This window comes from Ixodes scapularis, unplaced genomic scaffold, assembly GCF_016920785.2.
Source record: "Ixodes scapularis isolate PalLabHiFi unplaced genomic scaffold, ASM1692078v2 PGA_scaffold0__279_contigs__length_252992795, whole genome shotgun sequence".
NCBI classification, from domain to species: domain Eukaryota; kingdom Metazoa; phylum Arthropoda; class Arachnida; order Ixodida; family Ixodidae; genus Ixodes; species Ixodes scapularis.
Genome location: NW_024609835.1, coordinates 28782555 through 28797529, shown reverse-complemented (window position 1 = coordinate 28797529; position 14975 = coordinate 28782555). Strand labels below are relative to the sequence as shown.

Genomic DNA, 14975 nt, shown 5'->3' with positions numbered 1-14975 from the left:
ATGACGACATCTCTATCAGCAGAAAAGCTTTGTTATCTATAGGAGGTGTTGGTCGGGGAACCGCTAGCAGTGACGTCATGCACAGGATTTGTCTTCTAGGCGGAATAGGTCTCGGACGCGAGCTGGGTCAACCAGTTCGCCGCTCCAGGTCAACCGCAGAGATGAGACGCGCACGCGATTTGTAAACAAGATCGGCGGGAGCAGTGGTAGTAACACTAGCTTCCGAAGAAGGGCATATCGTGCCGATCGCGTGAGTCGCGTGAGTGTTTTGAACTTGGGGGAACGGCGGCGACGTCCTCGGCGATGGGGGCGTTCAGATGGACGTCGAGTTAATCGCTTGACCCCAGTAGGCTCTCTTATTGCGCATTGTTGCGAAAAGAAAAGAATGAAATATCAATTTATGAAACAATTATAACTTAGGAGCCGGTAGGCTTTAGGTTTTTCTCGTATTTGTAAGTTAAACTGTACGCTATGTCCTTCTTAGATTTGCCGCATAGACATTCTGAAAGTTGTTAGTGAAACTCGCCGTCTATAATTGGCGCCGTGTATAAAAAAGGTAAAAAGAAGAAAAGAGAAGAGTGAACCTCGAACGAACCCATTGAGTGATCGGTAATGTATAGGCGATAAAAAGTGTCAAATCGAAGATTCAATACGTCATACATACCTATAGGTCAATGTCACATCTAACTGCGAAACACTAAATCTTGTGGTGCAAAGTTTTATTTGCAGATATGCTTACAAAATCACCAGTTACAGATTGTGGTTTCGAGTTAACGCAAATTGTTTGTAACGACTGACTGCAGAAGGACCACTGAACGGAAACGTTTTAATAAATCTGAAAGAAAAATTGAACTCATAAATAGCTTTAACGGAAGCGTTGATTTGGCGAATACTTCAACTTGCCCATGACCAGGGATTTTTTTTTTCTTTCGATAGTGCGTAAGTAAAAAAGGGAGTCAGTTAGTTTGAAAACACACATTGAATAAATGTGTGCTTTCAAATGCAAGTGACTACATGATGTTTTGCTCTTCAAATTAGAATCTTACTTGATTAGACTAGCTGAGGTGCGAATAGAGGACTAGAGTGACTCTTATTATTGTCGAGCATTATAGCGAAGACAGTATTCAAACACACCTAATATTCCCGACGAGATGATTTGGTGGCGCCACCTCGCGGGCGCCTTCCTATGACGGAGCCGGTAGGATGCGAGCAGACGACGCGCTATGCCAAAGCACGAAGTAGCTGTGTTAGTTCGCATCGATTCCGATTAAAAAATGTTCATTTAATAAAGAAACGCGTGTGACGCTTTTGTGACTGATCTTTCCAATGAATGACAGCGCCTCGAAGTTGATTTTTATAGTGCAAAAGACATTAAAATGTTAAAAATCAAGCCTGGAATTTCACATTACAGCTTGCACGGCGTGCGTCAGGGCTGTTCACAGCCCCTGATTCTTGTTTCTTCAAATTTGTGGAGGCTGCTGTAGAAGAAAGTTTTGCATTCACCAGAGTAATTCACGTGCTGTCTTCTTAGCTGTGCACGCGCGCACAGTTGTGTTGCAAAGCGCCACATTCTAGTTTTAGCTACCGTTGAACTTGTCGATACCGACGCTTCTATCGCAGTCTGACTCGAGAGTTGCTGCCGAGCAAATGCTCGTCAGCAACTGACGATTAGCTCCTCCCGAATCGAATACGTGGCAAAGAAGTCTGTCACATTGGGACTTCTGCTGGAAAGAAAATCAGAAATGTTCATAAATTCTTAAATTTTTTGGTCATTTAGCCCCGCAAATTCAGGTGATTGATTAATTTGTTCAAAGCATTTTTTATTATAAATTGTTTATAAATTTAAAATTGCTCGCTTAGAAGCGCATCACGCATTTTACACATCTGTGTCACCGACTTACTAGAATTAAGACTTCGATAGCGAGGACGTCTCGCACGCTTCGCGTCGACCGGGTGAATGAGGGATTCAGTTGAAACTACTCCGGAAGCCAGCCACCACCTCTTCCTGCCAGTTATTTTGAGAAAATGCTTGGGTCCTGGATTACAAAATTCAAAAGTGAATCAACTCGGAACTAATAAGAAACCAGCACTCACAAAACACATTGAAACCAACAGGATACACAGAGTCGTATTCACTGAAGTGCTTACAACACACGCGAGAGGTTATTGAATTTTGCTTTCCTATTTTAAATTTAATGAGACATTCCTTTCTCAGTTTTATTTTGATCGAATCATAAAAAACAAAAAAAAAAAAAACTGTATTTGTTCTGGTAGGTGATGTCCTGGGGTAAAGCGCTGGACATTTTACTTTCATCATCCCGCTTCTTTTTACTGGGGTAGAGAACAGCACACCACCATCCGAGGTCTTCGGCATCTCAGCGCCCAATATGTGTTTGCTAGAATGACTACGCGTGCCTCGGTTTCAAGGTTTGGTAAAATGTCCTACTGCAATTATCACTTCGCCAAATAAACACAACGCGTGAAACAGGCTTTGTCGCGCGTTACACGAAGAGCGCACGAAGCGAGCTGACGAGCCGAGTGATCGAAGATCTGCGCGTTCTCTCCCAGTCTGTCCTACCCGTGGCGTCACAAACGATGATGATGATAGCTGGAGAAGCGCCCCCTGTAGTTCGCGCACGTAGCCAATACAGGTTGTTTGATTTTAACACGAATAGATTTTTCAAATATAGGGGGTGAGAGTTAGACGAGTTATGTCTTCACCGTATATTTATCCGACTTCACAAACATTAAATGTGAGGATAACTTTCGCGGTAAGGTGACCACTTAACTAAAGTTTCTTAATTAACTTTTTTAATTATTGGATTTAGGTGTCGTGTTGACCATGCAGTATTGACGGCAACTGCCATTAGAGGCAAACCAGTAAGAATTTGAGAAAATGTAATGGTTTTCTTTGTATTAACCGATAATTTTTTTTGCGTTTTTTGCTCGATTTATAATTTGCGTTCAACGAAAGAGTCGGAAGCCCTGCTGACAATGACCCTTGGAATAGTAACGTAGTCGTTTATGTGATGTCGTCACTATCTCGGCAGCGTGTATTTGGCGGGTATACCTGCGACACAAGCGACTACGTAATCGAGACAACAACGCCACTCTTTCAAGCGTCATTGTGAGCAGGGTTTGATGTACTATTTTTTGCGCGCGATTCTTAAATCGAGCGAAAAGAAAAAACAGAAACAAAAATTGATCGAATCACATCTAAAATATATTACATTTTCGCCAATCTTTTAAATTCGTCGGCCTTCTAATTGTAATGCCGTTAATAATGGAATTCCAACGTGACTCCTAAAACCAATAATTAAAAAGTTAATTTACAAATTTTCGTTATTTAGCCAACTTAGCATGACGATCGACCCCTCATCTAATGTCCGCCGAGCCTAATAAATACATGGTGAAGACGGCACTCGTATAGCTCCCATCCCTTAAAAAAAAAAAAAAAAAAGAAGAAAAAATTGGTTCGAGTTAAGATTGAACACCCTGCTTGTTCGATCTTAATTTGTGTGTTTTTTTTTATAGAATTCTGACAGACTTCATCAATTGATGCTGGCTCCTACTGATTTGATACTTTTATAATAAAATGATACATGATGATAGTATTTTATTTATATCGTTATTTAGGTTTTACATCAGATAAAACAGGTACTCTTTCGCAAAACTTTGACAACATATTCTGGGAGTTTGTCAAGTCGTCCGAAGACAAAAGGAGAGTGCATTAAACCCCAAACATAATAAAACTAGAAAAAAGTATTAAATACCGAAAACTTAGGTCCAAAGGTCCTTTAGTTTGATGTTTAAAATTTTTTTTACTGCATTTGACAACGAAGGTGAATAATATGAATAAATCACCCCAGGAAGGGTATTCTTAGCAGAATCAACATAGCCATAAAGCGCACAAAAGTGCATTGTAGTAAAACCCATGTTTAGTGCAGGTACATGGTTATTGGGGAAGAAACCAACATTTTAAAAAATGAGCGTAAAAAAATATCAAATCGCTAAAAATAAAAATGAAATGTTTGTACAGTTAGGTTAACAGCAGCAAGTGCCAAATGAATCTAGCCTCTTTTAAATGAATCTAAAAAGGCAGTTTTGAAACCCCGACACTGTCATTTAGCACGAAGGTGCAGCTGGGTGGTAAATTTGTGTCTTAAAAGTATCAAACAGCAAAACATTTCTTAATTAAAAATCAACTAAAAACAAGAACTTTCCTACGGAACAACAGGCATTTAAACATTTTTCGTGCCAATCTGAAGAAAGAAATATCGCTGTGGCTGTTTTAAAAAAGTTAATAAAAAAAGAGTGAAGAAAAATTTCTTGACTGTTCTAGTTTTCTGTTTTATTCAATAAAGTGTCCCGATGACTTAGTGCTTTCTCACTTTTAATCTACAAAGACTTAGCTCCTTACCAAGCCAGGGGAGAATTTTGCTCTTTATTTGTAACTTTCGATTAGGGGAAGCTTTTACTTCAATGCTTTTGCGGAGCACATGGACCACCCAGCCACCTTTTTGCTGTAAACATTGTCGGAGCATGCGAAACTGATTCTCGAGACTTATTTGATGTAGGTTAGATCCATTCGGCCCTCGTCGTAGGGGATATTAAGCCTTGAGGTGTACGAGCGTAGTGATTCGTTCTGTCCTATACCAATGGCTGTGATCTTTGTATCGAGCAGACAAGAACGTTAGCAAATACAGACTCGACGAACTGTAACCACGCCCGCAGTGCTTCCTTGTCATCTCAGCTGAAACGCCATGCAGGCCTAAGTTTTCAGCGCTATGTTCGGAGACACGAGCAAATAGCATACCGATTATGTAACTCCGTGAAGAGTCTCCCTAAGTTGTTTGACTACAGACTGACGTAAGACCTTTAACGGGACGCCTCTAAAGGCTCGACATCATTGTCAATGGGTCTTCATCGTGAAAGCATTTTGTACGCCCTTACATTTATCAAGTGTAATCTTTCTTGCGGAGAATCGAGGGATGCCCGACGTGCGATTTATTCTCGGGCGTGTTTGTTATGTAAATTGTGCTTCACCGTGAGCATGCTGCGACTCGGCAAGACGGCGGGAGTTGTGCCAGCGGCGTTGACAGGATGCCTGTCTCGGTTCTTTGTTGTCTTCGGCACCGGAAGGTGAAGGACGTTCCTTTGCTGAATGGTGCATTTGCTAGGGGTAATCGTTTAGCGCGATGGTCTCCGCCATGAATACTGCCGTCACGGGGCGAAATGTGAATGGTTCTCAACGGGAAAGATGGCTGACGGTATTCTATTATCGTTCGATAAATGATTTTTGGTCGTTCTTGCAGCTTGATTTTGTTTTTGTAGGCATTTCACGTCCCAACGTTGTATTACGACATTCACTAGTCTCGTTCTCTGTGTTACAATTGAAACTTTGTATACTATGTGTATAGGTTTTGACGGGCAAGCTTAATTCTTAAAATAGATGTATTCCTTTAATTTTCGTTGTTATATCAATATAAAGTTAAATGTCATCTATGTAGTTGTAGAAAGTAGGCGACTCCAATTATTGTGTTCATTTCTCATTCATTCTTCGTCAAAATTCGAACGACGATTTGTTAAAAATGGTAACTAAAAATGAAAAAAAAAAATCACCTCACGTATTTTGGCGGGTAGCGAAGCTAATATGTGGTTGATATTTTCTTCAGTTATCTATTTATACTGTTGAACGGTCTTGCAATAGCTCTGTCATAGTTTTATTTTTATTTACATATAGATACCGAATATAACGTATCTTATTTGCAACATCTGCCGTAAAGTCTGGTATGCATCTTACTTTTTCCGTTTCTGCATCAGAAATCTTCCCGGGACTTTTATGGTAAATGAGATATATACTCAGTTTTTAATACACCGGAGGAGACCTCTTGAACAACGTTTTTTTTTTACGACAATAGTGACTCGGAACTACAGGAAAATAGGACGCTTTCTGTTCCTATACACTCTCAGCAGCTCCTGCATGTGTACCGTCCGACTATACCCTTGGAACACCAATCATTGGTTTTCCTTTAATAAGCTTTGCCAGTGAAAAGCATGAGTAGGATCGCACTCCTATGAGCAATGAGCAACGGCTGAAAAAGGCGGGCGGTTTGCGGTCACTGAGTCTGAGCTACCATTGGAACATGAGACCGATCGCTTTTCTCGTTGCTGGAACTGACTGAAAGAAGACCAAGAATCGGTTTTAAGGGTGCATCGCGATACAGTATGCACTCAGTGACTTTTAAAACTGTATGAGTTCATCAACCATTTCGATTAGCAACAAATCACAAAACCACAAGCGTCGCCAAACTTACCCCCCCCCCCCCCCCCCCCCGCAAAAAATCTTTTCGTGCGTTTGTTTTTCAGTGGTGTATCCGTATCGCATGCTATCTACGGCGAATGAAAAGGGCGAAAAATACAAAGATCTAAAAATAAAGTTTGCGGTGTGACACTGAGCAGTGGAACGCATTTTCGACTGGTGTGTTCACCGCGTCCTAATCTGCATGGTCCCTCGAGTTTTGCGTGATTGACGTCATAAAAGTGTCATGCTTTCGCCTGCCGCGATCCTGGCGGCGTCACTACAGTGGTGCTGGATGTGGCAGATGCCTGTTCTGCCGCACGTCGCTATCCAGCTTGACAGTCCACGGAAGATTCGGTGGTCAGGTGTTGAGACGCCGCGACGACAGCGACACTCAAATTCTCTCGTGTTTTTTTTTTTTTTTTTCTTTCGAGAACTTTTACGCCCAACCACCAGGATCGCGACATCCGACAGCATGACAATCAGACTTTTGTGACGTCGTTTTTTGTTACTTTGAGACCACATTTGATGCATGGGCGGAACGCTAAACACAACTTCGGAGACTCGTTGCAAACACCGTAATGTCACAAGCTCAGTGCCACGCTGCACTCGTGTAGTTACAGATCTAGTTTTTAACTTTTTATGGCTACAAATAAATTCGTCCACACCAGTCGAGCCTGCTTCGTAGATCGCGCTGCGGGGAGGATAGATTCGCGGGCATTTCTTATTGTGTTGTCGTTCTTAAGGTTCCTGCGACTACAATGAATCATGACCATTCTTGATGCTAAGATGCGCAGACTTTCGCTCTTGATTCTGACACTGCTTGATAGCACTTACGAATGAGAACCTTTCCAGGACAGGCCCTGGGCTTGAACCGGCAAATGCTGTGCCTCGGGTCGTTGTAGGGACATAGTTGCAGAGTCACTCCGGCAATTGTGGCAGCGACAACGGCGAGCAAGAGAAGTGGCTTGGCTGGTGTGACTTCCATCGCGGATACAGCCTGTTGGTATACCTGTGGAAAACAGGAAATTGAGAACGTCAGTTCCAGGCTTTGGAACGGCTAAAGTCACTAGAAAGGATCTGCGCTTGCAGTGCCAGATGTCCGTTCTTCTGTTTTCTTGTGGGCGCCGCCATATTTGGTGCTTAGTGTGGAACGGGCGCAACATAGTGATCGTTACGGTTCAAAAGCGCGGCTTTCTGAGCTTGAAATACGGTGTCAGAAGACTTAAGCGGTATCGATTTGCTCTGTCGCTAAATTGTTTAAGATTTACGATGTACGGAAAACGTGTTGCTGCGATTTCAGATAGAACTTTATAGAACTGGCAACAACGATTTTAAGCATCGATACGGCTGAAGTGCGGTTACTTTAAAGCGCATACCTGCGACTCATGAATAAAGAAGACATCTGAGAAGAGGGTGCTCGTTTAGAAAACTCTTGCAGCGCTTAGCCTGAAGATGAAACGCCTAGCTGCTTTGGGCTAAAATCAGCGAAGGGAGGGGGAAAAAAAGGTAATAGACGTAGTTTGCTTTAGTGAGACCACAGTCAATGTCTGCTTTGGAAGGTAGACGACGCAGTATTTGTTCACTGGAGAAACTTGGCGGAAGTCAAGTTCTATGTCTCTCGTAAGTTTTATATTAGGTCAAGCTTTTTTTTCTTTTTTATAAAATTTTTTTCCGGTAGCTTTTGTACCTAGAGCGCTAAAATATTTCGTTCAAACATTACTGTTACAAACATTATCAGATATTGCAGTTTGCGTCTAATCTTCAAGGCGAATGCAGCAGCAAAGCATTTTATATACCTGGGCTGACCTGACTTATTCTTCATTGAGTTTGTAGTATGATAGTACAAATAGAACAGTGCGATTTTTGAACTTAAGTATATATAATAATAAAATACAAGCGGACAAAAAGAAAATCTCGCTTTCTGTTAGCTTTTTGTCATGTCAAGAAGTCAATGAAAAAGAATCATGTTTTCTCGATGAATGAATTTCGCTACTATAACGTTAAAATGCACCCCCCCCCCCCCCCCCCCCTTAAACTATGCATGAAACCCTATTTCGATGGGTCATTCTGCAGATTTAAGAAGACGCCGTGCCTCATAGACTTCGCACAGATCGTCCACCCACAATCGGAGGCCTCTGCTTCGGCATGGGCGAAGGCTGGGTTGTGGGTGACGGTCAGCCTGACATTGGAGCCCTCAAGCTCGAAGCGCGTGAATACATCTCGGCGCCCGCATTCAATACGAGACCGGCCACCACTTTCACCGTGACCCGCGTGACCGACGCGCCAACCACATTAGAGACTCATTAGCGCGGAAACAGAGAGCCGGGACGAATCCGGCGCACATGCAGCGAGACTTGCCGCCTCGTCTGTACACTTCCTTTCAGCCCTAAGCTCGAAGTGAGGTGGAAGCAACGTGCTCGTCGGGCAAATCAAACACCCTCGTTTCATCACCTGACTTTGCTCTTACTGCACGTGGGTACGGGCGGAAGCGTGATCATGGAGCGAAAGGCATAGTCAGGAGAGCGAGTATAGCCAATACCAACTAGAAGACCGAGGCTGCGTTTTCTCCCCTCTCTAAGCGCAGTTGTTTGATTGCTGCGCCATTTGCGCCAAACTGAGACAAAGTGATTACCCTGCTACAGCCTCTTACATTTTACAAAAACGTGAGGAATTTGCGCCGACATTGTACCAAAGCTTAATTTCACTTTAATAATACCGAAAATATAATAGCTCGAGCCTCGCTACCTGGACGGGTCGTTACGATAAGCTTATGCGAGTTTTTGGAATTTTTGATTATTGCCTCAAAGAATTTACTATATAATTGCATTTCATATCAAAGATTGAACTCGGAAGTTTCGCAATCATTCTCATGTTCGCGGTTTTGTTTTGGCGGGTTAGCTAGCTTCGTTGAGTGCGCTTCTCACCGCGCACTCGTGCACTGCGGAGAAACGACAACCGCAAAGTAAGCATCGACAATTTGCGTGTCTTGCTTCGCCGCAGCGCAGCCGCGTGCTAAGGGGAAAGCATTCTTTTAAAACGAGACTCGTCAACTTCTGAATACAACTTCGGTTTGTGTATACAATAAACTGTGATAGCCTGGCGGTACCTTTGCCCAATTCAGTATTTAGCGAGGATACCTCGGTATCGTATCAAGATTTATGTGCACTCTTCTGTAGGCTTACTTTGATGCCAACTCTTTTGTTTAGCTGTCACTTTTATATATGTGCGAGTGAATTAGAACTAAATTGGCAGGAGCCGTGACGGAAGGTTGAAAAGAACCACCATAAGTTCGGTGGGTGTTTATGTAAAAAAGCATATAATCGTTCACATGGAAAGTTTTGTTATGTAGTTCTACGTATAAAATGTAATTGACATTCACAATAAGATGACAAGTGCTTCTTTTATCTGAATTATAAATCGCAGTTTGATTAGAACCCCTAGAACTTGAGGCAACATTAATATAGGCGCTCAAAATTATGGTATATTAAAATTATTTCAGTGGGATGAGTACATAAAATAACCACTCACAGCAGCTCGTGCTGTCTTTCATCAGCCATCTTCTTGTTACCGTGTGTGTAGTGCTTCTCCACGCAACTAAACGCTACTTCTGCGTTTGAGCGAATCGCTCTTGCTGCGCAATCGATGCTAACAAGGGGTTGCACGCGAGTGAGAAGGAAAAGTAGACATTGCGTTGTAGTTGGACAGGCCCGACGCTATATGCACATGGCGACGCCAAGAAGGACAATCCTGACGCTTTGCGGGGACTCTTGTCGAGCTTCAGCGCGTTTGCCGCTTGGGGTGGGTCGGGGACCCACTAACGATGACGTCACGCGCAGGGCCTTGTCTTCTCGGTGCTACAGCTCCTCCCACCGCGCTGTTAGCTTGGGGGTGCACGCGCGCAAGCGAAGAGGATACGCGCCTCGTACGTTCCAAGAGGCACGTCTGTAGTATGTGGGGAGCAACTCGTCTGCTTCTTGCGCAGGAGTTGCGGTGACGTCAGAAAAACGTCGAGCTCTGATTGGCTCTGAAGTTCAGAACCAATCAGAGCACGGCGTTCTGACGTCACCACAATTTCCATAAAAGAAGCAGACGAACTTGCCCTCCTCATAGCCGTCGCGTTGGCCAACCTCGCGACAACGTGTTTCTTTCTGATCGGGTCACCCAAAAATAGCGGCTCTACTTCGCTTTCGTTTTTTTTTGTGTGTGTGTGTGTGAAACGTCAGAAGATACATTTGTGAACTACTACGGTACCCGTGAAGGAAAATAAAACATATAGCTGCTCTTAGCCGCAGATCACGTACGCTGCCTTATCGAGCTGGAACACCGGAAGCAATGCCAAAGAGTCGGGAATACGGGTGTTACTAGACTTATAATTAAAGGTAGATTGCGTCAAATAGTCACTTGGGTTAGAGTCGAGGTTTACGTTCCGAGACGAAGGTATACTTTTTTCACGAAACAACCGGGAGTGCCATTCGCTGCAACCTATGCGTGAGAAGCTCAGTGTCATAGTGCGACCACGTTTTTAGGTCTGAACATAATTTCACCCTCGACCTTCGCCGAGCACGCTTCAGATTTCGTAAACCGTAGAAACAAACGTTTCGGGAAGATCCTTTGTTTCTTGAATTAGGGAACTGTAGTGTGCTCATATTTGAAGAAGGGAAGTGGATTCCCCAAACGTTGGTGTCTAGTAGAAACACCGCTGGTGTTCAAATATCTCCCTTAACGTTGAAGATTTTCTTGATGAAATGTATTTACAAGTACATTCTGGCTCAACAGACAAAGCGACGAATTATTGGTGTTTCGACCCCCGAGTACATTGAGCCCAGCATAAACGTAGAAGCTAGAAAGAGTTCATTGATTTCTTCTTTTTATGGTTCCGTGGTCTGAGGGAGTGCTTACGGAGTCAATAGGATAACTGTAAGTAAAACATAACGTCCCGTCACGTTACATAACGTAACGTAACGTAGAGTAACATAATCCTGGTTTCAATTTTCTCAATTTCGAAAGGAGATTCTTCTTAGCGTACGTCGGACAACTAGAGAGCGTACAGCTGATTAATCTTGGCTCACCTTTCCGTTGCTCTGGATTAATTGTCTGTCGACGTTTGCTGGAACTGAAACCAGTTTATGCTTTCGCCGCAATACCCAGTTCAAGGCTGAGGAAATATACTAATGCTCGAGTTGCTGTTGTTGTGTGGTTGTACGTTTAGGGCGAACGCAATTGATGGGTCTTTAGTATTCTTTGTGAGCGCGGTCTAATCTTTTTGCTCAATTTATTTCATTCCGGCAACCGTTTTTGGAAAGCGTCCCGTCTTTTTCTTTTTCGTGGATTGTGGAGTGAATTTAAGTACCGCGGCCACCCTGCCAACAAAGTTTCCTTTAGAGGCATCGCTTCAATTTATTTTACAAGCCGCTCGAGGCTTCCTGATCTTTAGGATGAAAACAAAACAATAGACAGTGTATCTGCACTAAAAAAGAAAGTAAACCAACTCAGCGTTCTTGACATATGGCGGCGTCTTTTCATGTTCGAGTCAACTAATGAGATTTAAATCGCCACATCGAGGGTGTTAAACCTTCATTATAAGACATTGCCAATGCTTTCCTTAAACACCGATGATCGCCAAAATTGGCTGTTATTTTTTAGTTTATCGACCAATGAAAATGACCTCTATCTATTTGATACCTGCCCACTTAAATCATAAGGGAATTTATGTATTTATTTTGGTTTCTCGGGCCGTTTTCTGAATGTCGGGGACGTATTTTTTACGGTCGTTCATTTTTTTAAGAACAGAACGAAAGAAAAAAAAAGTGTGTTGAAGCTTGCAAATTCCTGTTACTAATCGTGCAATTTTCAAAATATTTCATAATGTGTATGATACAGTTTTCTTAATACAAAATATTATGTCTATTTGTTTTTGAACCTATATAAATGGGACAAGATCCATCTTATCTTCTAGATTTCCTCAGTTAGACAGGTAGGTTGGGTTAGATCAAGTTCTATTCAGGTAGGTAAGGTTATGTTTGTGCTTACTTTAATTGTGCCTTTATTTTATAAATAAAATAAAATAAAGTGACTATATAGTTTAAAACGTCGTATTAAGGTAGTCCCAAAGAAGCTACGTCTTGCACGTTAAAAAAACACACAAAAAAAAGCCACGTAACAAAACAGGTTCGCGGTAGATAACGGTAAATTTAAGAAATTATAAGAAGCTTATAATTCGCCAAACTGCTACTGATTGCGGGCTGCTAAACAGTATACGCTGGTCGCAAAAAGAATAAGTGTGAAATTACGAAACAAAAATACAATCTAATCTTTTCATTTGAACCACATGCAAGTCGTGCAAGTCGTGAAGGAGATTGTTCCCGAACTCCATATTCCCCTCGAAGAACGGTTAGCCCGACCAATTATAATGGCTTGGCAGTAGCAGCAGATCAACGGCAGCTTACTCAGAATTCACCTCGGCCACTGTTAGTTGCCATGGTACGGTTGGTACGGTGCGTCGTCCGTGTCGGTTGACCGACGCCAATTAGAAACATAGGTTGCGTAATCTCGTTGCATCATCCAGAAGAAAGTGGAGCACCGTCGCCCCCCGCGCTGCCTGATACTCGAAGCTGCCCAGGTATCGATTAAGATTCAACGGTGCACGCGCGGTAGCGCACGGGACGCAGCCCGGTCATTCGATGAATTTAATCCTTCGTACTTCCCCGCGGCGGCGTGATTGCCTTTCGGGTGCTTAAGTATTCCGCGGCCCGACGACCTGTCCCAGGGAGTGACGTCCCCGCGCCGCAATAAGTCGTCGAATCGAGACTTTGAATGCGACCAGGACGCAAAAGCAACTGCCCCGTAAGAATCCAAATGAAGTTGCGCAAAGTGCGCGTGCTCGGCGACACGCCGGCCGCCGTGCCACCGCGCTACGTTGACAAAGTGGTACGTTCGTTCACAATTAGAAGAACCGGCAGTACGTGTCATAAATATGCAAATAGACACCTTTTTTTTTTTTTTTTGGTTGGTCGTGTTGGGTTGGCATCGAACCCAAAACGGCTCCTTTATAGGTATATATGTATAGTTAATGGGCGTAGTCGGCACCCCCTAGCACTACGTTGTTCTCCTTGCCTCTCGCAAATCAAGTGGTGCGAGGGCCAGGTAACGCTATGAGTAAAAACTATACTCGTTTTCACCTAAAAAAAAAGAGGAAGTATTTCGCACTGTTTATACGCAGCGCAAAGTAGTTCTTACAAGATTTGGTTGCAGGAGGAACAAGCGATGTTTTTGGTGTTTCGAATGCGATTCCACGATAATACCTAAATTACCGTAACCTGACATGGGGCACCACAACAAACAGTAATATTAATAAGCTGCATCTATTCCAAACATAAGGCAGTACGTGCAATTTCAGAAACTTATTTCTTCATCCCACTAAATCACTGTTTAAATCCCTAAATGTAAAAACTGTCCAGCAAATGAATGCTTACAAGCTTTTGTCAACGTACCACAGGGCTCTTCAGCACAACAATGTTCATTTCAATAAACTAGCGAACCTAAAACATCACATTATCTACGCAACTCGAGACAAAATGAGTCCTGGATGATTCACCCAACGCGTACGAATTACCTAAATCATAGGCTTCACTTTAGACTGTCCACCATGTTAAATAGTTTGTATAGAAAGGGTCGACCTTTAGAATCTTTATTACATGGAGAATTAAAAGAGCTTGCTTTTTATGTGATTTTTGAATACTGCTGATGTTTATGTCAAGAGAGGATTTATTATTTAATGTACGATTGTATCATTGATTAAATGTGTCGTGTTTCTATTTCATTTGCCTGCACATTTTTCGTCTATATATGTTTGCATGGAATCTAGTATTGTATAAATCATGATTTTGCATTGGTTTGTACTCATTTCTCTACACTGTGTAGTTGTAGTCCATATTTTCGTTGTAGTCAAATTGTGTTTGAAACTGTCGTGAACTGCACGGGGGCTGGGACCTTTGTGAAGCTGCTCTTTAGCAGCTTTTTCCCGAGCCCCTGTTTTCATGTAAAATGTGACAACAAAGAAACTTGATTTGATTTGATTTGATGACACATATCTAAACTTCATCTACGTACATTTTAATTTTCTGCGTAAAGGGGAAAATAGTAATGCTCCGCGAAGGGCGGGACTTTTTTTTTTATTTTTTTACTAGGGTTCTTGAGGCGAGAACGAGTGGCGTGTTCTCAGTATATACCGACTAACCCCGAAAATTAACCCCTGAGCTAGCTTTACCGAACTCGGAGAAAACCAATATCTTCAAAATTAAAATTGTCTCTCAATACAAAAAAAAAACAACAAAAAAAAAGCACAAGCGTAATGAAACGAATTTTTTTTTTTTAATCTACACCGTTATTTTGTGTTAACCCGAAACGCATCCCCCTGAACTGTCCACAGGGCTCTTTCCTTTCTTTCTTTCTTGTTCGGAAATCCCAACCCTTGCACGGTTTCTATATTTAATATTCAGCTCACGTGCACATTCCCTGGAGGGTGGGGGATCGTATGCCCCTGTCTTATTTTCTTCGTCATGGGCTTCAATGAACGCCGATCCTTTTGAATTTGAAGAAAAATAAACCCCGAGAACCCGAACCCTAGGGTAAAAACCGATCTTTCTACGTGAGAAAGTGAGAAGGGAATAGG

General features: G+C 42.6%; 1 protein-coding gene across 1 annotated transcript in view; it reads right to left on the bottom strand.

The window, feature by feature from the left end:
• Positions 1-7289, bottom strand: part of LOC8052348 (venom allergen 3) — a 36083-nt gene extending 28794 nt beyond the window's left edge. Inside the window, exon 1 of the mRNA XM_002436108.5 lies at positions 7139-7289. Within this exon, the coding sequence (XP_002436153.3) occupies positions 7139-7289 (151 nt within the window). The remainder of the gene's footprint in view (positions 1-7138) is intronic.
• Between the last annotated feature and the right edge of the window lie 7686 nt (positions 7290-14975).